This window comes from Canis lupus, chromosome 2, assembly GCF_048164855.1.
Source record: "Canis lupus baileyi chromosome 2, mCanLup2.hap1, whole genome shotgun sequence".
NCBI lineage: Eukaryota > Metazoa > Chordata > Mammalia > Carnivora > Canidae > Canis > Canis lupus.
Window position 1 is genome coordinate 31,873,722 of NC_132839.1, and position 24,690 is coordinate 31,898,411.

Genomic DNA, 24,690 nt, shown 5'->3' on the forward strand with positions numbered 1-24,690 from the left:
GGCAGAGACATAGGCAGAGGGAGAAGCAGGCTCCACGAACCGGGAGCCCGACGTGGGATTTGATCCCGGGTCTCCAGGATCGCGCCATGGGCCAAAGGCAGGCGCTAAACCCCTGCGCCACCCAGGGATCCGAGATGAGTTTTTTTAAAAGGCCATTTACAAAGGTGTGAGAAAACCATAAGAGATACTGCAGTACCCCAAAACTAATAAGAGCAATGCTCTGTCGCTACCCCTAAGCTGAAGGGGTGAGGGAAGGAAAGGATTATCCGAACCTGAAGACAGGAGGCACCTGGCTGTGTCGTGTAGAAGAGCGTGTGACTCTTGATCTCAGGGTTGTGAGTTGGAGCCTGACATTGGATGCAAAGATTATTTAAATAAATAAAACTTAAAAAAAAAAAAAAAAACCCGAGGAGAGAGTAGAGAACAGGTCCCACTCAAGGGACCTAACCAGCTCTAGATGATCATATAAAAAGGTACATGTGGGAATAAAATACCCAACTTCATCTTCTTTTCTCCCTGAAATCTGTAGGTTTCCCATTGTCACAGCCCCTTACTAGACATAAAGCTGAGTCAAGGGTCAAGAGTAAATCTGGAAAACAAATGGAAGATAACCAGCAAAGGAGTTTATTTAAGAGTGCAATTGTTGGGTTGTTAAATGTACATACCTGTCAAACATACTGAAGAAGAGCAAACTGTTTTCTAAAGTGATTGTTTTCAAAGTTGAGTTCACACTGTTCCATATCATCACCAAAATTTAATAACTTTGGATTTTTTTCATTTTTATGAATCTGGTAGGGATGTAATGATACCTCTTTGTGATTTTATTTTTCGTTTCCCCATGACTAATATAGCTGAGAATGTTTTCATGTTTCCCGGCAGTCTGGATTTCTTTTTACGTAAAGTGACACTTAAAGTCATTTGTCCAAATTTCTACTGGCTGTCTTTTTCTTACTAATATATAGGAGTCATTTATATCTTCTAGGTTATACATTCTGGATACTAGTTTTGGGCAAGTTACTTATGTCACAAATATGTTCTCCCAGGTGGTTTCCTGTATTTTCACCTTTTGAGTAGGTAAGATCATAGATGCTTGTTCTTTGTAGTTTTGCTGTACTTCCTAAAAATACCCCAAAGCAAAATCATAATACAAAGTAGATGAGTTGGGGCAAGCCTGTTGGGACCCCTCTCACTTCTGAGAGCTTTCTCTGTATCCTCACTTAATAAAACTCTATTGGTTTACTCACCAAAAATAACAGTAACAAAAACAAAAGTAGATGAGTTGGATACATTAGATAAAACAGAAAAGAATATGGAGACAATTCTGGGCAAAGAGGATCAAAGAGAAAGAATCAGAAGTAGGAAAAGAGTAGAAAAGTAAGGAAACCATTTTTACTGGTTAAAAGATCAATTAAACACATCCACTTTTATTTTAAATTATTATTAAACATTACTAAATAACATTCAATTAAATGAATCATCTAAATTAAAATAATTTCCCATTTACTCTAAAGTTGAAAATGCAATAAAAATAAACCTGAGGCAAGACAGGAACAACTAAATATGATGCTGTTAACTTTTCAATGCATTAAATCAGTACTTCACTGAACTTGATTTTGTAGACTTTAGATACACAAATCACACAAGACCCACAGCTCTACAACTCTGAATTCACCATAGCATATGATAATATTAGGCCTAAGACTGGGCATGCTAATAAATATTAAACCTAATTTTAAACAATCTAGGAATTTCAAGTCAAGTTACCACTTTGGCCAAAGGCTGTATAAGATCCTAATTTAACCTATTCCTAAAATACTATGTCTTCATAAATTTAGATAATGAGCTATAAAATATGAAAAGTAGGAAAAGAAAAAACAAAAATATAAGAGACGAAAAATTCAGTTCCTTAAAGGAGTAAAACAAAACGGCTTCCATCTTCATGTTTCCATTAAATAATTGTTTTTTGAAAGAAAAATTGTATTAATAGCACAAAAGTATTTGGAGTAACTACTGAAGCTACTGTCTTCTTTCATAAATATTAATAAAAATATGATAGAAATATAAGTAAAATAAATGAGATATTCTCAAGAAATGAAATACCACCATTTTAAAGACCTACAAATAAATTTAATTGCTTTGAATCTTAGACTAAATATTTTTTAAAGTGAACCATGTGCTTACTCATAAGCTAAAGGAATTCTAAGTAAAAAAAAAAAATCAAATGGATAATCCTATTTTAAACAATTCTTTTAACACAGAAAATAATACTCTGATACTATTTTCCTGAAGGTAACAAGACCTTCATCCTTGTTCTGCCAAGCTAATATTCTTCATAGAACTTATGATAAATTTTAATTATGAATGCTCATGAGATATCTGAAGATACTAGGAGCTAAAATATGAATATACAAAGTCGTAGAAGTTACTAAAACAAATATACTGGTCTAGTACCAATAAAGTGGCTCAGTGCTGAAAAATTCTTTTTTTTTAAAAAAGATTTTTAAAAATTTATTTGACACAGAAAAAGAGAGAGATAGAGTGCAAGCATGAGCAGGAGGAGGGGCAGAAGGAGAGAAAGAAAATTCTCAAGCAGACTTCCCACTGAGCACAAAGCTCCATGCAGGGCTTGATCTCAGAACCCCTTATGAATCAGATGCTTAACCTTACCCCACTAAGCCACCCAGGTGGCTCAGTACTGAAAAATTCTTATGCTAAACTAGGTTTGTGTGAACCTGAGAGCTCTTATAAATATATTTTTAAAAATATGTTTTTATATTCACTATAAAACATGATAAAGAAACAAATCACTTTCTGATTCCATTCCTAATTTCTCATTTTAAAATTATCTCTAACAGGACCAATTTCTGATTGATATATAATAGAAGTGAAATTCTCATGGTTATCCCAAAGGTGTTTACAGAAGTTAATTAGTACATATTCCAAATTCATATAAAGGAAATGTCATTTGGGGAGGAATTATTGCACTTGCCTTTCACTACATGAATCCATAAACTTAATGAAGAAGAAGAGATTCATTGATTATAAAATAACAAGTTTCTATCAATAAAACGTTCAGTGAGAAAATGTTCAATGTTCATTTAAAAAATACATCAAGAGTGTGTCTGGAATTGTTTGGTTTTGTTTTCTTTGATGCTGAGTACTTTGTCATCAATCCCGGCCTGAAATAGAAAAGAACACACAGTTAAAATGCAGGAAGGTATTTTTAAAATGTTTTACAAATCACTGATTTTTAAAATTTTACTTGGTTTATAAGAACAAATTTCAACATCTATAAATTAGACCTAAAAATATAACAATTTTATAGCCAGCTTAGTTAAAACTCAAATTAGCCATACCTTTTTGGTTTTGTTGCAGTCTTCTGCACTCTGCCTGAGTTATCTTTAGAGGAAGAAAAGTCAAGAAATTCCATAATGAACAACATGAAATAATTAAAATGCTGTATAAAAAGCTAAAGCTGACTGATTAGAGATAATAAAAACTCCTTTAGTACTATATAATTCATATTGAGACACATCAAAAAATAACTTTATTGCCTAATTTCTTTGTAATTTACTTATATTATTAGTATTTCTCTTAATTTGTTTTTTTTTAATTTTAATTTTGAAGTTGGTCTTCAGTTGGACTACCAAAAAACAAGTTAGAGAGGCTTTCTGGCTGTGTGATTATAGTTATTTACCACTCCTTGGCAAAAGTTCTCTGAAGGACTTTCTTTTTTTTTTTTTAAATTGAAGTATAGTTGAGATATAATGCTGTATTAGTTTTAGGTGCACAACATAGAGATTCAACAAGTTCATACATTATGCTTATCCTCACCACAAATGGAGGAACCGTCTGTCACCATATAGTGCTATTATAATACTGTTGACTATATTCCTTATGCTGTACCATTTACCCCTGTGACTTACTTATTCTATAGGAATTTTGCCTTTGGTTAGATTACTCAGCTCCCTCAACCTCTGAGTTCATTTTGTGCTAAATCAAGCCCAGAATAGTCTTCCCCAATTTAAAATCTAATGGCTTCAGGTAATTCTAACCTATGCTAAGGTAACTAACATTTCCCTAAATGGCACTGTACACAACCTATCCCTTTAACAGTACGTGCTTTAAATTTAACAACAATCTCAATTTTATTTTAATAAAACAGTCTTAGAAAATCACTTTCTTTAAAATGACTGTGAACTGTAATTCTGAAACAAATAATATATTATAGGTTAATTAACTAAGTTTAAATAAAATTGAAAAAAAAAAAAAAAGACTGCAAACTCACCAGTACTTTTGGTGTTTTCTCTGGGTTGGTTAGCTAGGTTAACTTTATCCTTTCTCAGTTCCTGGATAATGCCCTTATTTAAGCATACATCCACATGCACATTGAACAGGGTAAGATCTGAAGTCTTTTGTTCTAGGTTACAAACAGGACAAACTAGAGCTTGTAAATAAGGCTGGGAGGATTCTTGCCGACTTAATGACGCAATATCTTCCAATGAAACAGTAGAGGAAGAATTCTGACAACATTTTTCAATATTAAATGGTTTACTTGGAAGACTAGCACATTCCTCTTTGCTGTGCTTATCACTTAAAGCATCTACACTTTCTGCTTTAGCTGGGTTATCTTCAGTCTCTGGTAGCTCTATAAAATTGATTTCTGAATTCCTCTGATGGGTTTCATAATCCTGTTTCTCACTCTGTGAGAAAGAAGGATATACATTTTCTTTCTTGTTAACTTCTGTAGAGGAAGCATGTGAATGTGAGAACATGCTAGAGATTCCACTGATTGAAGGTCCATCAAGGCATGCATCTACATGTTTATTAAAGGCTTCTAGACTGATGCTTCTTTGCTCTCTAAAGCAAATGGGACAAGTAAATATCTGAGAGTTATTTGAATTCTCTGATGTTTTGAGATTCTCGTTCATCTTCTTCTTTAAAACTTGAAATGAATGTGATGTCTGTAAACTTTGCTTATCCACAGCTTCACATTTAAATGTGTCTTGGTGGCTCCAATTCCTTTCTGATCGCTTTTTATCAAAGAAACTCTTCTTATGAGACATTTCTAAAGATTTTAGAAACTGATCTTTGTCAGTTTTCTCTAGTATACACCCAGGGGCTGACTGAGATTGGTTTCCAGCCTGTAAGAAGCCAATGATGCTCCTTTGTTGGTGTCTCTTGTCTTCTTCATTGGGAAAACTAGATAATCGTACACCTAAAAAATCAACCACAATTAATTTTGTAACAAAGCCAATTCACTCATAATCCATAAAAATATTTTGCATAATACTGTTATGACATATATACAAAAGTATGTTTAGTGAAAAATAAGCAATACTGCATATTTTCTGAATTAAAGTATGCTTTTTCAAAATAAGTACTTTGCATGAAACTTACTTTCCTTTATCAAACTGGATATCACTAAATAGTATCTGTTGGGAGGTAGCATGATTATATGTCTTTCAACTAATATCTGACATAAGATACCATTAAATACCAACTAATTGGAGTCAACTTCACACACTCTAGCTCTTTTTTCCCAGTAGGCTTTGTTTTTTATAGCAATTTTAGGTTTACAGCAAAAGTGAGCAAAGAAGTATAGAGGTCCTACATATCCTCTGCCCACACCATGCAAAGCCTCCTCCAACCAACATCCTGCACCAGAGCGGTATGTTTGTTACAAATGATGAATCTGTGTTGACAACAACATTAACACTCAAAGTCCATAGTTTACATTAGGGTTATTCATGGTGTACATCCTATGGACTTTGACATGTGCTTAATGATATGTAGCCACCATTATAGCATCATACAGAATAGTTTCACAGTTCTAAAAATTCTCTGTGCTACACCTATTCATCCCTTCTCCATCTCCTATCTTTGACATCCACTCATCTTTTCACTATCTCCACAGTTTTGTCTTTTCCAGAATGTCATAGGGTTTGAACCACACAGTATTTAACCTTTTCAAATTGGCTTCTTTCACTTAATAACATACATTTAAGGTTCCTCCATGTGTTTTCATGGCTTGATAGCTTATTTCTTTTACACACTGAAAGATATTCCATTTTCTGTCCCAATTTCCATTCACCTACTACTGAAGGACATTTTGGTTGTTTCCCAATTTTGGCAGTTATGAATGAAGCTATTATAAACATCTGCTGTTTAGCTCTTTTAATCAACATACTTTATTCAACCAATTACAAGCGTGTGCTATGTTTCATATATGAAAGTATAGCTAATGATTCAGTCTTAGCAGTAAAGTTGGCATCTGGAATGCTTATCCATGTACATCCTCTCACCCAGTTCACTTTAGGAAGTTGGTTTGTTTATTTGTTTACATTGTGGCTGTAGGTATGGTTTTGTATTGTGACAATCCCATGTCTATAATTCTGAAATTTAAAAAGCTCTGAAAATCATAAGCAATAAATATAAGATGACTGAATTGATATGAGGCTATTTAGAGTCTTTCCAACTTAGTGTGAATATTCTCTTGTTTTGCTACAAAAGCATTAGTGTGAGGGACGCCTGGGTGGCTCAGTGGTTGAGCGTCTACATTCGGCTCAGGGTGTGATCCCAGGATCTGGGATAAAGTCCCATATCGGGCTCCCTGCATGGAGCCTGCTTCTCCCTCTGCCTGTTTCTCTGCCTCTCTCTCTCTGTCTCTCTGTGTCTCTCATGAATAAATAAAAATCTTAAAAAAAAAAAAGAAATCTGAAAAGTTTTAAATTTTGAAACATAAGTAGTCCCAAGAATTTCAGTAAGTGGCAAGGAAAAGAATAACTGCAGTTGGTTCTTATGGGAATTAAATTAATGAGCATGGTTTCACATACATCAGGTTCTAAGAATTAAGAAAAATGGAAGTATAGGTACAACCTCCTAAATAGGTTTAAGAAATAAAATGAAGGACAGAATACTTCCCAAGTTGATTTCTTTGGGAAAGTCTAGCAGATTTAAGAAAAAAAAACAAGAAAAGTCATACCCATAAGTCTTAATCTCAAGGGATGTGGAAAATCAGCATCAATTTCTGTTCTTAGCAACTCTTTAGCAATAGCAAATATTTCTTCTGTAGTAGAAACAACAGATGAAACTGTAGATGCACGAGTTTTTACCTCAAAATTTACATTCTTCAGTTTAATGGTAACAGTTCTACCCTGTAACAAACAGAATACGTAATATGCAGTTTTCTAACTTCTAGAAAATAGTTATTTTGTAGTTTAGAAAAAAATCAGAAAGATATCTTATATACATATACTATAGAAGTATAATCAATTATTTATAAAACATGGTAATGAAATCTATCCAAAAGAATTGAGATATATAAGTAATTTAAAAATTCAATTTTAGCCAATAATTATTACTCCCCTACTCAAATGAGTTTTTATAAAAGAAGTTTTTATATAAATGGCAACATGAAGTGATCATTTTTCTTTTTACTAAGTCTCTTTTAGAATTCAGTACCTAAAAAGAGAGGGAAAAAAAGCTTCTTAAAGAGGTCTCCATTGAAAGGGTCTTGCAGATAGCTCACACTTACTGTGTGCCAACTATATGCCAAATACTATGCTAACCCACTTACATGTAAGAACTCCCTTTACAGTTACTGTTTAATGGATACAGAATTTAAGTTTGGGATAATGAAAAAGCTCTGGAGATTCACAGTGGTGATGGTTGCACCATATGCACATAATTGTAACTTAAAAATTGTTAAAATAAAAAATATTTACTACCTTCTGGAAGTTCTGAGAGTGGGCTGACTTACTGACTCACTTCCAAAGAACAGAATATGGAAAGGAAAAAATAGTGACTTCACAGTTTGGAAGCCTAGGAAACACCAACTTAGGTGACAAAGGTTAGTATCACTTGTGATAACTTGTAGTTACCATACACCTTGATAGAATGTAATGAGGACACTTCACCTCTGATATTTTTTCTAAAAATCTTTAACCCTGGTCTAATCATGAGAAAAACATCAGCCAAACCTAGATGGAAAGACACCCTGCAGGATACCTGGTTAATACTCCTTAAGACATCAAGATCATGAAAAACAAGGAAATACTGACAAACTGTTAAAGATTAAAGGGGATTAGGAGACATGACAACTAAATGCAATGTGGTTCCCTGGACTGAACCCTGCAACAGAAAGAGGGCATTAATGGAAAAACAGGTAAAATCCAAATAACATCTGGAGTTTAGTCATAGCGATATGCTAAAGTCAATTTCTGAGCTTTGACAAATGTACTATGACAATATAGCTAAAATAGTATGTTAATAATGAGTGAAACTGGGTATATCAGAACTCTCTATATTATCTTTACTACATTTCTGTAAATCTTAAATGATTCTAAAATTACAGGTTTATTAAAATTTTTTTTAAATCAACTCTTTCTACGTAAGGTATAAGAGAGAAGAGTTATAAGAAATGTATGTAAAAGGGAGGTAGAAAAAAAAGAAATATATAGATGTTCCATTCTTTGTAATAACCTTTACTGGTTTTTTTTATTTTTTTTGTAATAACTTTTGAATACTTTTGTATCACACTTTGTAGTAACCCCACCTATGGTTTCAGAATTTGGAAAAATATTAAATATGGACTGTTTTGAGTAAAGATTATAAAACAGAAATTTAAAGCCTTTCAGGTTTTGTTCTGAATGTGTTAAACAACATGAAACTAGGGCCTTGAAACCAAGCGCCTATTCTAGAAAGTCATTGTCCACCAGAGAAAAACATTAAAGTATGGTAGGAAAGAAATTTATAATAAGCAAATAAAGTTCTAGAGACATCTTTAACTTTGTCTTATTCTCTAATATCAGTATAACTGATTTTGAACTTATTCAAATGTACTCCTGAAGTAGTAATAACTCTGGAGTTAGTCTGGAGCCAGCCCACCCTTGTACGTTGCTTCTTCACTCAATGATCTTATCACAGGCCTCAATTATGGGTCAGAATTGAATTGGTCTCTACTGAGGATGGGAATATTCCTTTCTAATGTTTCTCAGTTTGTACTCAAATGCAAAACCTAACTCTTCCTTTATGGTCGCATTTTACTATCAAAAATTAAAAAAATCTAAGAATACCACATTAAAATAAAGTACCTTTAGTCCTTCTTTCTGCAGATCTTGAGCAAGTTCACTGCAAAGTTCCTGGCACAAGTTATACTGTTCTTCTGCTTTACTTATCTCACTGAATGTCCTAGAAAGACAAGAATGATTTTGGTGCATAGAGTAAACTGTAATTTAGGAATGATATAGTTTGTTTAAACAGCCTAGCATCAAGTTATATTTTCTGTAGTACAAAATAAAATTTTCAGATGAACTAAGATATAATTAAACATCTAAAAATCTACCTAAATAATTGAAGACCATTTATAGTCTAATTAGCAAAGGTATATTTGCTTTATCTATAATATTTTTTAAGTTGATTAAAGTCTGATATATCACATCACTAAGAGGAAGGATAAAAAACATGATCATCTCATTTTAATGAGATAACAAATCAATAAGACAAAAGATAAAAATATATGATCATCTCAATAGATGCAGAAAAAGCATTTCACGAAATATAACATCCAATCACGATTCAAACTCCCCACAAAGTAGGTTTAGAGGAAACATTTCTCAATATAAGAAAGGCCTTATACAAAAAAACCCACAGCTACATCATACTCAATGGGGAAAAACTGAGAGCCTTTTCCTTAAGGTCAGTAACAAGACAAGGATGTCCACTCTCACCACTTTATTCAACATAGTACTGGAAGTCTTAGTCACAGTAATTAGACAACATAAAGAAATTAAAGGCACCCATATTGGTAAGGAAGAAGTAAAACTTTCACTATATGCAAATAACACCATACCATAAAAACCCAAGATTCCACCAAAAAACTACTAGAACTGATGAATGAATTCAGTAAGATTATAGGATACAAAAATCAATGTACAGAAACCCATTGAATTTCTATACACTAATTTTCCAACAGAAAGAGAAATTAAGAAAACAATCCCATTTGTAATTAAACCAAAAATAATAAAATCCCTAGGAAAAAACCTAACCAAAGAGGTGAAAGACCTGTATTCTGAAAACTACACAGCATTTGTAAAAGAAATTAAGAAGACGCAAACAAATGGAAAGACATTCCATTCTCATGGGTAGGAAGAACAATTTTTGATAAAATGTCTATACTACCCAAAGCAATCTAAAGATTAAATGCAATCTCTATCAAAATACCAGTAACACACTTAACTATAGGGAACAAACTGAGGGCTGCTGGAGAGAAGGTAGGTGGGGCCTGGGGTAACTGAATGATGGACATTAAGAAGGGCACTTGATGTAATGAGCACTGAGTATTACACGCAACTGATGAATCATTAAATAATACCCCTGAAATTAATAATACACTATATGTTAACTAACTTGAATTTACATAAAATCCAAAAAAATACTAAAAGCATTTTTCACAGAACTATTACAAACAACCCTAAAGTTTGTAATGGAACCACAAAAGGCCCCAAATAGCCAGAGCAATCTACAAAAAGAAAAGCAAAGCTGGAGGTATCCCAATTCCAGATTTCAAGTTACACTACAGAGCTATAGTAATCAAAACAGTATGGTAGTGGCACAAAAATAAATACAAGATCAATGCAAGAGAGGATAAAGTCCAGAAATAAACCCACAATTATATGGTCAATTAATCTTCAACAACAGAGGGAAGAATACACAATGGGAAAAAGTCTCTTCAACAAATGGTGTTGGGAAAACTGGACAGCTAGCTACATGCGAAAGAATGAAAATGGACCATCTTGTTATACCATACACAAAAATAAACTCAAAATGGGTTAAGGACCTAATATGAGACCTGAAGTCATAAAAATCCTAGAAAAGAGCACAGGCAGTAATTTCTCTGACATTGGTCATAACATCTTTCTAGATATGTCTCCCAAGGCAAGGGAAACAAAAGCAAAAATAAACTATTTGGGACTACATCAAAATAAAAAGCTTCTGCACAGCAAAGGAAACAACCAACATAACCAAAAGACATCCTACAGAATGGGAGAAGATATTTGCAAATAACATGTCTGAAAAAGAGTGAGTGTTCAAAATATATAAAGAATGAGACAACTCGATACCAAAATACCAAATAATCCCATTAAAAAATGGGCAGAAGACATAGACAGACCTTTCTTCGAAGAAGACATACAGATAACTAAGACACATGAAAAGATACTCAACATCACTCAGCAGGGAAATGTAAATCAAAACTAAGATGAGATATCACCTCACACCTATCACAATGGCTAAAATCAAAGACTCAGAAACAATAAGTGTTGGCAAGGATGTGGAGAAAAAGGACAGATTATTCATTTTAGGGGTGTTGAGTTGTATCAGATCTTTATATATTTTGGGTACTAACTCTTTATTGGATATGTCATTTGCAAATATCTTTTCCCATTCTGTTGGCCCTTTCTTAAAAATATTAATATAGTTAATATTAATATTATTGTATGCTAAGCAATGTTCTCAATAACAAAAGATAAAATGGGAGAAAAAATTCATTAAATAGGGCAGTACTATCTCACTTTTGGAATCTTCCTCCTCCTCTTTTTCTTTTATGTAAACCACAGCCTAAAACAATGTTTTCAAAGTCATTTACTGATCATGTTGCCTTGTAAAAGTAATTCAACTTTTCTGATTAAAAATAGTGTATGTGAGGGGTTCCTGGCTGGTTCAGTTGGCTCTTGATCTCAGTGTCATGAGTTTGAGCCCCATCCTAGGTAGAGAGGTTACTAAAAATAAATAAATAAGGAGCGACTGGATGGCTCAGTAGGTTAAACATCTGCCTTCAGCTCAGGTCATGATCCCAGGGTCCTGGGATGGAGCCCCACATGGGCTCCCTGCTCAGCAGGGAGAGTGCTTCTCTCTCTCTCTCCCTCTGCTGCTCTCCCTGCTCACCCTCACTCTGTCAAATAAATAACATTTAAAAAAAATTCTTTAAATAAGTAAATAAATAAACTCGAAAAAAATAATGTATGTGAAAAAGGAACACAACCTTGTACTAGATCAGTGGTTCTTAAACATCTATCACAGTGGAACTTTGGTGTTTGGAGGAAATAATTTAGGGACTTCTCAAACAATGACATATTTCAGAAAACAACAGTCTCGTCAAGATTTCATTTATTTTCCAAACAAGATTGTAAACCATTGAACTACAACTCCTGTAAGCTCACTTTCATCAATATCTTACTACTTGACCAACATTTGAAGAGTTTTAGGAAGAATTTATGTGGTCCCTTCTTAAATTTCCCAAATAACACTCAGTAATTTTTCTTATAAACAAAGCTAGAAATTAAGATTTAGAATCCAGAGATGCTTGGTTTTCATTGAATAGGAGGAAACCAACATTAAAAAAAAATTATTACTTCAGTTAAATTTTTTTTCCCACGGAGAGCATAGCAAGCAAAGGTAATAAAGCATTGTACTGGAATACTTAGGTTAGTAATGTCAACTACTGAAAAATGTCATTTGGTTTGCAAATAGATTTTTCCATCTCAGTGATATTTTACTAAAATTATAAAAACTTAGTTTAAAATAACATGAATTATGAACAATTAATAATAATAAAACATTACCTCTCAACGCTCATGCTTTTCCTTTCTCCATCCCTTGAAATGAAAAAAAAAAAAGTTTTTGTTGCTTTCTCAAAGAAGACTAATTCTCTTTAGTCAAGTAAGAGGGTTTAACATCTCAATTATCACTTAAGGATCTCTTTAATGTTTTTGGTTAAAATTTATATATCAGGAAAAACAATGAGTTTTTAAAATATCAAAATAAAACTATCAACAAAAAAGAGATAGATGCTAATTAATCAAGTCTATATCTATCAAAGAGAACAAATCTGAAAATAGGTTGAGATTATAAACTACTTCTATTAAAAGTGTGAATATAAAAACCACAACTTATAAAAACCAATAAGAGTACTGTAATGGCTTGCAGTTATATGATATAATTAAATATCAATTACTTAGTTTTTGGCTTAGAATATTAACTTTGCTGTCCTACAGCTATTTACTATAGATTTATAGACCCTCAGAATTTGGATACAGTATTAGGATGGGGATTCAGAATCTGAACCATCTAGTTTGGTTGAATTCTAGCAGTTTGGATAGAAGTAGTTGAAACTAAAAAGCTGAAATGACATGTGACATGACATTCTCCACATATTCAACAGACCTACTAGGAATAAAATACTATTCTAGGCATTGGGTATACGGTTATGACCAAAACAGACGAAGTTCCTATCCGCAAGAAACTTGTATCCTAGTGGAGGGAGATAAATAAACCAAGATAGAAGTAAATATGGAGTATGTCAGAAGGTTAGAAGTATTACAGATTAAAACATAAAGCAGAATATTGGAATAGAGAAGGTACACAGAAGGCAAGGGAGGTTTGTTCTTTTACATTATTATAAATTACCCATGAATTTCACTTCTCAGTGTCACCTGCATCTTTAAATACCAGAGGTTAATACATGCCATGTTGTATCAAGAACCATATTGTTTTCAAGCACTATGGAAATTAAAAAGAGGATAATTCTGGGATTAAAGAAGAAAGTTTTATTTTATTTTATTTTATTTTATTTATTTATTTTTTTTAATAAATTTTTATTTATTTATTTATGATAGTCACAGAGAGAGAGAGAGAGAAGCAGAGACACAGGCAGAGGGAGAAGCAGGCTCCATGCACCGGGAGCCGACGTGGGACTCGATCCCGGGTCTCCAGGATCGCGCCCTGGGCCAAAGGCAGGCGCCAAACTGCTGCGCCACCCAGGGATCCCAAGAAGAAAGTTTTATTCCCCATTACCTCCAAATACTAGATTATTATTTTTTTTTTTTTTAAAGATTTTATTTATTTATTCATGATAGTCACACAGAGAGAGAGAGACAGAGAGGCAGAGACACAGGCAGAGGGAGAAGCAGGCTCCATGCAGGGAGCCCGACGTGGGACTCGATCCCGGGTCTCCAGGATCGTGCCCTGGGCCAAAGGCAGGCGCCAAACCGCTGCGCCACCCAGGGATCCCGAAATACTAGATTATTTATACTTGTGTGATTTCCTTCTTTGATCTTTCCATTATAGCCACTCAAGATCAAAGTCAGCTAACTATGAGCTTAAGAATGAGGGGCATAGAGGATGCCTGGGTGGCTCAGTGGTTGAGCATCTGCCTTCAACTCAGGGTGTGAATCTGGGGTTCTGGGATTGAGTCCCACATGGAGCTTCCCATGGGGAGCCTGCTTCTCCCTCTCCCTGTGTCTCTGCGTCTCTGTGTGTGTCATAAATAAATAAATACATACATACATACATACATACAATCTTAAAAAAAAGAATGAGGAGCACAGACAGATGAGAAAAGCAGTACTTGCAACCTCTGTAAGATTTAGCAGGTTTATTTTATCAAACTTATTTTTATGCCTCCTCAGTAATCTTCCTATTTTCTCTTACTTATATAAGAATATAAAGGAATTATTTTGAGGGCAGGCTGACAGGATGATGATAAAATTATAAAAATAGTGCCCAGTGTTAATTCCCATTCTTTTTAAAAATTCCCTTCTTTTCACCCACTCCCAACAGTGTACTCTTCGAGCTGTAGGATCTTCTTTTTAAGACCGAGGTGAAAGAGCAGCAGGGACGAATCACAGGACCTCTCCTACATCTTTGTGTGGTGGCCCCTTCAAGTTCCTGCCCCTGGATCATGGCTGCCAACCCCACTCTTATTCCCCAAGTCATTTTCTGCTCCCTTACTCGGCCTTACTTTCTTCATTGGCTTATTCCGCCACACTATTCTGCAAACTCCATGAAGGCAAGACTTTGTCTTGTTGCCTACTCTTCTTTCCAGTGCCTAGAACAATACCTATTAAGTATTCAGTATTGAATGAATCAGCCAATCATTTACAAGTCTACAAAAGAAAAGAAATGTAGCTAACTCATGAAGGCTTTCAAAGAATCATTAAATCCCCTTGCATACAGGGTAAATTCTGGATATGAGCACCTTTCTTTCCTCAACAATCAGACCACCACTAGCCTTACATTTCGAACAAAACACAAGGCAAGTACAGAAAAGAAAGTACTCATCATTCCTCTTGTCTACCTAACCAATAGCTACAGCCAACAGCCAAACACTGATTCTTTGTTCTTCTTTTCCTTTCCTCCCACCTCCAATCTTTTGATTCTAATTCAAAAATTATATTCTAGAATGAACTAGCCTAAAATTTTTTTTAATATATGTTATTCTATAGGGGCTCCTGAGTAGCATAGTCAGTTGAGCATCTGACTCTTGGTATCAGCTCAGGTCATGATCTTGGGGTCCTGGGATCAAGCCCTGCATTAGGCTCACACACTGGAAGTCTGTTTGAGGATTCTCTCTCCCTCTCTCTCTGCCCCTCCTGCTCTTTCTCTCTCTGGAATAAATAAATAAATCTTTAAAAACGAACAAAAAACATGTTATCCCATAGCCTCCATGTCAATGGTTAAAACTGTTATTTCACCAAATGATCAAGAAAAAACAGAATGAAAAAAAAAAAAAGAAAAGAAAAAACAGAATGACTATACATATAGATACCTTGCCAGGTGTGTTGAACCTAGACCCAGGGAAATATGAAGAAAATGATGCCAAGATGTTTCAGAGAAAAGAAGAGAAAGTAATGCCCTCTGTTGGTAGAGTTCTGTACAAGTAATAATTCCAAGTGCCTTTAACATTTTCTCTGTAACTTTTCCTATTCCAGAAACCTAGAAAAGAGTCAATATTTATCATTAATACAGTTTTACATTAAGGCAAGAACAGATATATAATATCATTATACCTTTTATAACCAATAAGAGGTTATTGGGTTATAAGAGGTTATTGGAATAATGTGACCATCTTCACAAGTCATACTGGAAAACTACTTTATTTCTGGGCACATTTCCTAAACTAGTGTTGCATGGAAATTTTAAATTTTAAATTTCACATAGTTTTAAAAAGCATTAAAGAGACATCTGGGTGGCTCAGTCTGTTAGCTACCTGCTTTCAGCTCAGGTCATGATCCAGGGTCCTGGGATGCAGCCCTTGATCTGACTCCGTGCTCAGCAGCGAGTCTGCTTTTCTCTCTCCCACTGCCTGCTTGCTCTCAAATATAAAATCACTAAGGCTGGTATGTTCCAAAGTTCTTTGAACCCAGAACCTTATTTAATGGATTTACCTATTTCATATCTTGAAAAACACACTGGAAAACATTGCTTTATAGCTATATCATACATATTTTAAACTATTTAGTGATCATACATTATATTCTCTGTTATAGCTTTTCTTCTGAGCACTGAAAACTGTTTATTTAAATTCACTCCTATACATGATATGAGAAAGTCAAGCCCCAGAACATTAAATAGAGTGTAGTGCAATTATTGTTTTTAAAAAAGCGTATGTTTGCAGAAAAAATCTACAAGCTGTAAAAAATAATACAACATACCCTTTCTATAACCCCTCGTTTTACCATTTAAAGATAGTAAAGTATTTTGGGTTTTTTTTTTTTGGCCAAAATCAATTAAATTTCTACATCATCTTTTTGAATTATCAAACCTATTAATCTGATAGCAATGTAGACTTTAGAACTCAGTATATTAAGTTATAGCTGAAAGGAGTCTTACAAGTATTCTTTTTTTTTTTTTTTTTTTTTTAAAGATTCTATTTATTTATTCATGAGAGACACAGAGAGAGAAGGAGAGAGGCAGAGACACAGGCAGAGGGAGAAGCACGTTCCATGTAAGGAGTCCGATGCAAGACTTGATCCCGGGACTCCAAGATCACGTCCTGGGCGGAAGGCAGGTGCTAAACCACTGAGCCACCCAGGGATCCCCACAAGTATTCTTTTTATTTCTGTTCTTCTTGGCAGAGGTACACTTAAAAGTCTTTCAACTATTCCTTTCTTAAAACTTTTTGGCAGCAAGTTTCCTAAACCTCAATTTTAGGGTTTCATAGAAAGGTTTCTTCAAATCCAAATTCAATCATCCATTACACTTCTTTCTTGTTACCTATTGTTTCAAAACTTTCCAGCAAAGAATTATTACTACCATTCTAAGTAGTATCTCTTCAGTATATGTATATATGCTTATATAGTTTATGTTTAAATATAAATAAAATTATATTTTATATCAATATTATACAAAATCTCACCTTTCTAATGGGTAAGTCCTTGATGAAGTCCATCACAGCTTGTCTGTTGGGGAGAACTTGGTATTGTCCATTTGGTTTATTCTTATCACTGCATACTTTTGCTAACATTGTATTTGGGGCAATGCCTTAAAAGAAGAGAACTCTGATGACTCAAAGAAGTTGACAGGTATCATTTAAAAATATGATATTACAATACAGAAAAAGAAAAGGTGAATGAATGCAAAACGCTTGAAATGATGTGAAATAGTAATTTAAAAATAACATCTGATAACTACCTATCTTCCCAGGGCTCAATATAATTTTAGGAAAAGGAACTGTATAGTTATTGTGGTAGCAGGACTGAAGAATATTTAAATCTCCATGTTATTTTTGAAGTCTAAGAATAATTTCTAAGTTTAAGTGATATTATTAGTTTACATACTATCTTTAGTAGCAATACAGGGCTGACTAATAGAAAATACCCAGAATATAATTTAGGATGGATGTTTACTCTTTGAAAAGGTCTTTTGTATAGATTATCACATAAAGAAAAAAATTCAAAGATTCTAGGTTCCATTATATTTAAGACAATGATAAAATAGACGTACTCTTTTTATGTTATTCACAAAGCAAATTAGCACTTTTCGGAAAGATGTTTTAAAATTTCTAGGAGACACAATGATTAAGATAATTTAATTCATTGATAATTGGTTCAGTCGGTTAAGCATCTGCCTTCGGCTCAGGTCACGATGCCAGGGTCCTGGGACAGAGCTGAGCGGAGAGCCTGCGTCTCCCTTTCCCTCTGCTTACTGCTCCGCCTGGTTGTGTTTTCTCTCTCTGTCAAATCAATATAATCTTTTTTAAAAAACCCAAATACAATCATTAAATGATTCATTTCCATTTTTATACACATCCTACTAAAATGTATTACTTATTCTCACTCTTTGGTACCGAAAAAAAGGATTAACCTAATCATAATAATTTAGGGTCCTCATGAAGAATGTCAGTTTCTATGCCAAGACACAATGATACCTTCATGGGTTACTGACATTTGTAAACTCTTTTTCCCTTCACTAACTGGTTCTAGATTGCTAGTTAGGACTTCTTCTATCTCTTACTTTGTGGTCACCCGGGGTCTCTCCTGTAATCCTGGACAGGGCTGAACACTTCAAAGGGAAAACTAATAAAGTATTATGTCCTAAATCAATTAAAATATATTTCATGCTTTAAAAAGGATAGCTACATGAGATTTATGATAGTGCTTTTCTTTGGGCTCATAGGCTTTTCTGCTTAATTCCAATTTACCTGTAGGTTCACAGTATTCTGAATAAAGTCATCAGAAGTTTAATCAAAAAGGATAAGTAAAACTTTACTATATGCTTCATAAGGAGAAACTATTAATATTATACTTGGATTAGTCTGAAAATCTTAACTATGGCAGCCATCAAATCACTTTTAAGTACCTGCACTGGCAGTCAGTGTTGTTTTTTGCTCAATTCTGAAACGAATTTCCTTTACCACTTCCTCAGCTGATGTTCCAAAAACAATCGAATTTTGGAGTGTTTGAGGATTATCCTCTTCCTCAGAGTTCCCTTGTAAAGGATTTCCTTGGGACTGCAAATCAGGAGGACTATCATCAAAAAGTAGTGGAGAGATGGACCGTTCATGCTCCCTCAGTTTATTAACTTCTTTTCTTGGTTTATCTAAATTACAAACAGGAACAGTAATTACCTTCATTTTAAGAAGTACATACTTCATAAATGAGGTTTCTCTACATGCTTTCTAAAGACAAAACAAATCTAGTTTATTTTGTTTCTTTTGTTAAAAGTTTTATTTCTAAGAGCCAAGATCAGAAATGTTATTTATATTTCTTTGTTTAACAAAGAAAATACTGATTCTAGAGTTTTCTTTAAAGGAATATTATCTATTTCCAAAGTATACATTTGAAGAGGAAACATCCTATGTAAAAATCACAAATTTGTGTCTCTTACCTAAATTAACTGAAATATAGAATCAGGCCAAGACTCACATTAACTGTTCTTTAAAAAAAAAAAAAAAAAAAAAAAAAAGCTTTTTTTCCTTTACCCATTAAATTAGAATTTAATTAAAATTATATTAGAATGAGGAAAAAGGCATTAAGCAATCAAGAGTAATTATTGCCTGACAAGTTTTGTTTTTAGAGAGAAAAAACCTTAAATTTTCTTCATTCATGGAAGAAGCTATTCAGATGTTAAAATACTCTCACTTTTCTTCTTTTAAATGCTGATTTTGATTTTGATTTGCTTATATATAAATTATCACTTTTACTGAGGGCTCATTTGAAATAAATAGTAATTCTTTCTGCTGGAAGTTATGCTTCTTTAAGTATATAAATTCTTAAGGTCCGATCAGATTAACATATTTCTTTACTATTATCAGTAGACTACAACCTAATATTACTATTAAAAAGTAAAATAAAAATACTAATCCGGTTTTTACCTCATTTTATTTGCATTTTCACAATTAGACTGTAAAATATACTTAAATCTATGCCAAGACTAAAAATGTCCTCATGAATGAATCATTAAAGATTACTTTCTGGGCTTAATGGAAGAGAAATGCAGTTTAAATGTATTTATAAAAATTAAGATTAACAACAGAGCTTTCTGATCTCATGTCATAATTTTATTACATATAAATGTTTTCCAAATTAAGATAAATGCAGAGGCAAAAATTAAATTTCTAGTTTCAAGACACACATAAATGCATATTACTTAAAAAATGAACTAGGTCTTTTAAGGAGGGTTTTCTAAAGATAATACAAATAATATGACAAACACCAGATTAGTTTCACATTTTAAAGCATGTAACATGAATTAAGTTACAGACAGATGTTTTCCAAATCTGAATTCCCAGGCCATACACAAAATAAGCCTTATTTTCAAATTTAGCATTATTTGTTATGTAAGTGCTTCATTACTTTATTTTCCATATTCTAGTTTTAAAATGCAGACCATCTTGGAAGGCGCAGCTGAAATGGTATCTATCTGACCCCCTTCTCCCCATCTGAATGGGTAAAAGTCAAGGTAAAGAGAGCTGCAGAAAACTACAAACCAAGTAAGGTATCTATCTGTCTGTCACATTCATACCCCCTTCTGCAGAGTTCCTTATCCCGTTTTGTACCTTTTGAGTCCATCACAGTCCCTTAGGTGGGTCACTGATGGAACGCTAGAGTAGAAAACAGAGCATGCTGCCGTCACATCCCTTCCTTGTTAGAGCACCTGCTGAATGGTGCAGTTACCTAATATTCAATTTGTCTACTTCTATGATAGGCCTGGCTATAAAACTAAAGCTAAAGTAGTTTCTTATTTGCTTTCTGAAAAAAAAAAAAAATCTTTAAAATTCCCATAATGAGGTGATCAGAGTACAAAACTAAGGTTTCTTATCATCCAAACACTAAAATGAAAGCATCCCATAATTATATGGGATACACAGATGCTGAGTGCTAAAAGTGTATGGTATTTCAGTTTCTTACATTGCCTCCCACTCACCATTCAGATTTATTTGGCAGAATAAATATAAAATAATAATTATTATCACTTATTTGTTTGTAGACAAAGTAGCAATACTTTTCCAAAGACTGCACCTTTCAGAAAAGGGGCAAACATTAGAAAAATGTCTTGGACTTCAGAGAAAGATATATCAATCTCCTGCCATGCTCCATCTTCCAATGCCATAATGTGAAATCAGATATGCTAAAAAGTTCAGCCCACAGGGATTTATATATGAGAGAGGACAAAAAGTTAAAAGTACTTAAATGGCTTAAAAATATGAAATACAGCAAGAGTAAAATATGTAAGTAATTAAAAATTCACATCTTCAAAGTGAGTTTGCATTCAGTATAATAAATGAAAAGAACATTTGTAGAGAATAAAAACATTTACCTTAGTCACAATGTATTTTTTTTTTTTTTTTTTTACATATTGTGAGCATAACTGTTATAGGAGGTATTCAAGGAGATGCTCTGATATAACCATTTAATGGTTCCCTCACCTTCTCTTGTGAAGAGTAAGGAAAAAAATTGAGATGTAAAGCAAAGTGACATCAGGCTTTGTGTGCTTCCTCCTCCTAAAACAAATCTTTTGCTCTAAGCCTCTGTGTCCAGGAATTATGCTTGTTTATTGTTTAATGTTTCTATTAAAGAGAGAGACCTGCTCCTGGAGTTCTAAATAAGGTAGTGAGGTTGTGATTTGATGTCCACACTAAACTTCCTCCAAAGATGTGAGCCCCAAACAATATGAGCGATAGAATATTATGCCATAGAAGATCCACCATATTTGTCTCACAGAAAGTTACAAACAGGTTTCCCCACCACTGGCTGTCCTCCTTGAAGAATCAATGAGCTGTGCACATGAAATACAGCCATGGGTTGTGAGTTGTGAGCAAACCCTCTACCATTTCATCCAGGTGAACTTTGCTCAGGGGTGCACGATAGCTAAGATATTTGAAATAATCATACCCCTGACAGAGGGTTGAAAGCCTATGTAGAATGTCTCCATGTTCCCTGACATTAATTTGGGTAAGTAACAAAGGGACCATTTGAAAAAAACCTTGGCGTCATGAAACTTTTATTTCAGTGTATACAAAAGAATCAAAATAGGGTCTGTATTACCAGATTGTAGACCACTTTGAAAATGAGGGGGAAAAAACCCCACCCAATGTTTTGATATGTTTGAGGCTAATTTTTAAAAAATCTAATTTCTTTTTTAACAACTACACTAAAAGGCCACCTTACATAGATAACCTCCTCAGACTCAACATGATCCAACCCGTTCTTAGTTAGGTCTTCAGAAAAGAACTGATATGAAATTATTTTGTTCAGAGGCTCTGCACATTCTGAAACTCTAGTGATTTAACAATCTCATTTGATTTAAAAGTGATTTAAGCCAATCTCTTTGGTTTAAAAGTTACAAATTTAACGTAGAAATTCCACAGTATACTTTAAGTTTCTAATCTTTCATTTTAATACTTTTTCATAACAAAGATATATCTAGTCCTACCATACCACCTATGCGGGATAATAAATTAACTGGGTTAATATAAAAGGCTTTTTATTTGTTTTATAGTTTGAGCATTCTAATAAGTTGCTTACCATTTTCTAGAGGGTTCCCTGTTTTGATGAAATACTTCCTTTTGTCCTCAGGCCAATTTTGTCTTTCCTGTAAGTGCTTTGTTATATTCAAGTAGGCTTCATCAAGACTCATGGCCAGAAAATTGGGATCATAATCAGCAAGTATTTCCTTAACCTTCAAAAGGAAAAAAATGGTTTAACTTTTGTTGCCATAGCAAAACCTGTAATATAACAGCTGATAAGAAACATTAATATTCTTATTTTGCAACGATAGTAAAAATCCTGCAATCAAAAGCTCATGGATTTAGGAAATAAATAATTGTTAGCACCAGTTTGTCCAAATTCTTTTTTGCATTAAAATAGATCATGAGGGCAGAAGACTATGAAACAGCTTCAGCTGATATAATCCCTATCCAGTCACTTTTATCTACATATAATAAAGGATTCAAATAAATCTCAGACATCGTTCTGATAAGCCCAGAAAAAATGGTTAAGTAACATAATTTTAAGTAACTGGTCAAAAGTAGAAGTGGAACAATCGGATCTTACTCCCCATCACCTTTTTTGTTTATTTTAAAAAGGGAATAATCTTTTTTTTTTTTTTTTTTTTAAGAAGGGTCCACACCCAGCATACAGCCCAATGTGGTGCTTGAACTCATAACCCTGAGATCAAGACCTGAGTCAAAATCAAGAGTTCAGTGCTTAACCAACTAAGCCACTTAGGTGCCCCTAAAAAAGGAATAATCTTACATAAAGGTACTATGTTGCTTTAGAAAGTAGTTCTATTTTAATTAATTATAATATACACATAAAACTCCACTCAAAACATACACTAATGCACACATCCATTCAGAAAACAAAGCTTAATTACCAGAATTTGGAATGGAAAAGATAACAAAATCTTCAGTGGAAGTCTGCGGATTTGTTAAATAATGGGGAAAAGTCTGGAGCTGCATCTTGACACAAACGTGAGATCAGAATTTCCATAGAATTCCAAAAATGTCATTTACCTAAGATAGTTTGATTACATGAAACTATGGATTTTTTTTACCCACTGAAGTATTAGCTGAAAGTAGAGGAAATGGTTGCCAAAATAATAAATACATACTTGTAAAAAGATATTAGTTGAATTATGTTATACTTTCGTCTAGTATTTAAAATCTCTCTGCTGTATCATGAGAAAACTTTTTTTCAAAGTTTTATAAAATAAAGCTTTTTAGCTTAATTTAATTATGAACAGCTGAGTCAAAGGTAATTTTAGAAAATGGTGATATAAAACGTGGCCAAGCGTTACTCAGAGAGTACCTTAATTAGCTTTGTTCTTCTGGAAGAAACCAGTTTTATAATGTACTCAAATGGAATCTTTCTAGTGAAAATGAAACTCTGGAAAGTCTGCAGTTGGCAGCCAACTAAGATTATTCTGAATGAGAAGTACTCCCTAGAGAAATGGAGTACTCACTAACTTCCTTTTCATAGGATACTGCTTAAAGAACAAAAATAGACATGTTCCACTAAAATTCAAGCACTTAGGCTTCCAAAAGTTAAAGCTGTTCCCTTCTTTTGGATAAAATAAAAATGGCTTTTCCTTAAACTTTTAAAACAACAGTGTATATATACATTAATATACTTACAGTGAGTTTGTGCTATAGTTTGTTTACACATATAACCCATTTGCTATCTGCAGATTAACTAGATTCTGCTCCAATTTGAGAAAGATTTCTCCAATTTATGTAAGTAACTAGACTGAAGAGAACTAAAAACAATTTAGCTCTCATTATCATATTGTCAGAAGTTTTACGGAGTTCAAGTAGGACTCAAAAAAAAATTCCTTCTTACAAGGCCTTTGAAGGATTTTCAAACTTATTGAAACCCTGTAATATTTGTGGTTAGTACTATATCTCTTTCTCAGTTAGGAATACTGTAAAAGAGACAAGTAGTAACTGCATGTGAATGGGCTTCCCCTTTGTTCACCACCATTTCAGAGATAGGCAAAAAGCACTTGCTGCCACAGGCTGTTTTTGAAAGAATGAAAAAAAGAATTTTTTAAAAACTTGAGGTGGTGTATTATTCCAGTTTGGAGAGGTTTCATTTCTAGCGTATATGAGGTGGAATACAAATGAGAGGAGTGAGTGAATCTAAAGATCATTTACATGACCAAATGGTAGTAAGTGCTAGGCTATGGTTTTTTAAGAGTTTCGATGCAGACAGTAGTCTTTTTTTTTTTTTTAAAAGATTTATTTATTTATTCAGAGAGAGAGAGAGAGAGAGAGAGAGAGAGAGGGGGGCAGAGACACAGAGGGAGAAGCAGGCTCCATGTAGGAAGCCTGACGTGGGACTCGATCCTGGGTCTCCAGGATCATGCCCTAGGCTGCAGGCGGCGCTAAACCGCTGTGCCACCGGGGCT

The 24,690-nt window shown here is 33.8% G+C and overlaps 1 protein-coding gene across 9 annotated transcripts in view; it reads right to left on the bottom strand.

Moving 5' to 3' along the window:
• Positions 1-601: 601 nt before the first annotated feature.
• The window catches only part of POLK (DNA polymerase kappa), a 66,169-nt gene continuing 42,080 nt past the window's right edge, over positions 602-24,690 (bottom strand). For 8 of the 9 annotated variants that reach the window (XM_072794812.1, XM_072794804.1, XM_072794816.1 and 5 more), the window contains 10 exons: positions 22,308-22,461; positions 18,640-18,879; positions 17,198-17,322; positions 15,608-15,774; positions 12,624-12,656; positions 9,096-9,192; positions 6,986-7,157; positions 4,289-5,218; positions 3,357-3,399; positions 602-3,179 (listed from right to left, as the gene is read on the bottom strand). In XM_072794812.1, the coding sequence (XP_072650913.1) occupies positions 3,095-3,179; positions 3,357-3,399; positions 4,289-5,218; positions 6,986-7,157; positions 9,096-9,192; positions 12,624-12,656; positions 15,608-15,774; positions 17,198-17,322; positions 18,640-18,879; positions 22,308-22,461 (2,046 nt within the window). In that variant the 3' untranslated portion in view covers positions 602-3,094. The remainder of the gene's footprint in view (positions 3,180-3,356; positions 3,400-4,288; positions 5,219-6,985; positions 7,158-9,095; positions 9,193-12,623; positions 12,657-15,607; positions 15,775-17,197; positions 17,323-18,639; positions 18,880-22,307; positions 22,462-24,690) is intronic. The other variant, XM_072794824.1, reaches the window with a different exon arrangement.